General features: G+C 40.6%; 1 protein-coding gene across 2 annotated transcripts in view; it reads left to right on the plus strand.

The window, feature by feature from the left end:
* The window catches only part of LOC138044787 (vacuolar protein sorting-associated protein 41 homolog), a 42,674-nt gene that overhangs the window by 34,470 nt on the left and 5,704 nt on the right, over positions 1-2,500 (plus strand). For both annotated transcript variants that reach the window (XM_068891215.1, XM_068891210.1), the window contains 3 exons: positions 493-570; positions 655-709; positions 1,490-1,554. In XM_068891215.1, coding sequence (XP_068747316.1) covers positions 493-570; positions 655-709; positions 1,490-1,554 — 198 coding nt within the window. The remainder of the gene's footprint in view (positions 1-492; positions 571-654; positions 710-1,489; positions 1,555-2,500) is intronic.

Consider the following 2,500-nt stretch of genomic DNA (forward strand, 5'->3'; position numbering starts at 1 on the left):
GCAGACATGAACTCGGAAATGGCCTATTATAGGAATAACAAGGGAGCTCCGCTTTTAGGCTTGGCTAAATCTATAGATTAAGTTATGTGATTATTTATTTGTCGATGGTCGGTTGCTCTCATGTGAGTTTTTGCATTACTGATTTCTTGGAATGAGAGGTTATCATGCACCTATGTTCAGTGCCCTGGATCAGTGGCTTGTAGCATACCAAGATAGTTCGGCGTTCAGTCTGTTTTCCACGGACAGAACGGAAAGCGTGGGTGAACCTGCAGCCGTTTTCAAGCGCGGGAAAAGAAAGTTTTTAAGTTTAAGAGGCGGCGACGGCCGGGCCGCGGCTATGACAACGCCACAAAACAACGTTATCAATTGTTTAAAAAAGAAAAGCGATCATTGTCATTGGTACGACACCGCTTGGTGAATTTTGTTACATATGTAAGAAACTGATCGTGAAGTTCGTTGTTAAGTGAAACGCTTTGTTTCTCCTCTCTCCAGATTCCTCTTTATGCCGAATATGACCGTCCAAAGCTTCTGACGTTTTTGCGAAACAGCAACTACTACCCTCTGCAAAAGGTAGATCAGATTTGCACAAAATTCGTTTCCTTATTACCTTGACTTGTGCCGGTCTCTAATGTTCACCCTGGTGTCTCTTTTTAGGCTTTAAATGAATGTGAACAGAGGAATTTGGTAACAGAAATGGTATTTCTCCTTAGTAAGTAATTTGTTACGTCATTTACTCAAGAGCTTAAAATTTCAACGTGTAAACTGAACGCAGTTTATTATGTATGCAAAACACGAGTTAAAAAATCTGGAAGCCCAAAACTCCCGTGCTGCGTATTAATTCAATAGCGTGCAAGCGCAGTGCATTCTTAAACTGGTGAGTCTCCGACATCATTTTCTCCTCGATCCAGCTCTATCAAGATTTTAAAGTTAGAAATTGCGGACCATTAAATAGGAAAATTTCATTGAAAAGAAACAAGTGTCTTTCTGAAATTAAGGCTTAAAACTTGGGCCACTTAGTTAACATAGTTTTGAAATCCAAAGGAAGAAAAAAAAGATTTGATTTTTTATCATAGTACCACTTTGAGCTGAAAGGTGGCTTAGTGGTTATCAACCGCGCCTCCTACCTCTGCGACCCAGGCTCAACTCTGGCCTCGAGGTCGTTTGAAGGCTGAGTTTCAGTCGATCTCAACCTGACTCCGAGGGTTTTTCTCCGGGTACCCCGGTTTTCCTCCCTCATCAAAATCGACTCTAGATCAATAACATCCGGGCGGATACCATCGTATAGGGATAACCTCTGGTATCTCTCCCTGTCTTTGAATTGAATAAATAAAGTTGGTATTATGAAAGCAATTTGTTGAAAGTTTTGGTTTTTTAATTAAGTATTCTTCTTGCTAATCTGGTTTGACATAATGAGGTTTGTTGAGGTTTGGTTTGTCTTTTGTTTTTATGCCGTTTGGAAGAGTTTTGTGTTTATCGTTCGGTTTAACAGGTCGTATGGGAAACAACAAACAAGCTTTGCAGTTGATTATTCAAGAGGAAAACGACGTCAAAAAGGTGATAGGCTTAGTTTTATTCTCAAATCAGCGTCCTTTTGGACAATAAATACAACATAGGCCCATCAAAGTACCCCACCCAAAACGATGTTGTTTATGAAGAAGCGGAAAGAACCGTGCTGTCCCTCAACATTTTTGGAGGGACGGAGGGGAGGGGGGTCCGCAACAAGAAGATTTGCTTCATGGAAGTGATTTGTTAAGATATGGAGAAGGAAGTCAAAATTATCTCAACTATTTTGGCCAGTATTGTGGTAGTCGGAAGGGTTGAAGGTTGAAGTCCTTTAAGGAACACTCGAAGTTTTGTCTTTACGATGCCTGAGTTATCTTCGATAAATAGAAAACTTCTTTCGCTTGCCCATAGTTAGTGGAAGGAACTATGGTTTGCCGGGCTTATATATTACTATATTCTTTGCAGTGATTGCGAGAATATCGTCTCTCGAAATTTCAGTCCAAGCGATGTACCGAGAGAATATCACCTGATTTTAGTTTTAAAATGTATATGACAGATTTCCCTTTATTTACTCAGTCGCAACATCATGGTTTTCTGAGATTAAAACAACCAAAAAAATTCCATACCGGTGGGGGTTAGGGGGTGGGGTACAAAACCGCGCTAGTAGGGAGACTGGAAATAGCAGGCCAGTGACCTCAATACAGGAACGCAGGGAATTTTAGGGATAGTTGTTTTGTGGAAAACAACTTACTCCCTGAAGAAATCAGGCCGTGCGTTACGAAATATTAGAAAAATATACTAGCTTCAGCCGTACAGCCAGCCTTCCTCTATTATTCGAGTCTGCACCCGAAAAGTCATTTGACCCTAGGAGCACATAGACATTCGTTCTGTGTATGCCTGCGCGACACTAATAAACTATTTGCAAAGTGCGCATGTTCCTTTTACAAATTGTTGGTCTTTGCAATTGTTGGGTAACAATTAATGATTTTCTTTTTGA

The sequence above is a fragment of the Montipora capricornis genome, chromosome 1 (assembly GCF_036669925.1).
Source record: "Montipora capricornis isolate CH-2021 chromosome 1, ASM3666992v2, whole genome shotgun sequence".
In the NCBI taxonomy this organism is placed as follows: Eukaryota; Metazoa; Cnidaria; class Anthozoa; order Scleractinia; family Acroporidae; genus Montipora; species Montipora capricornis.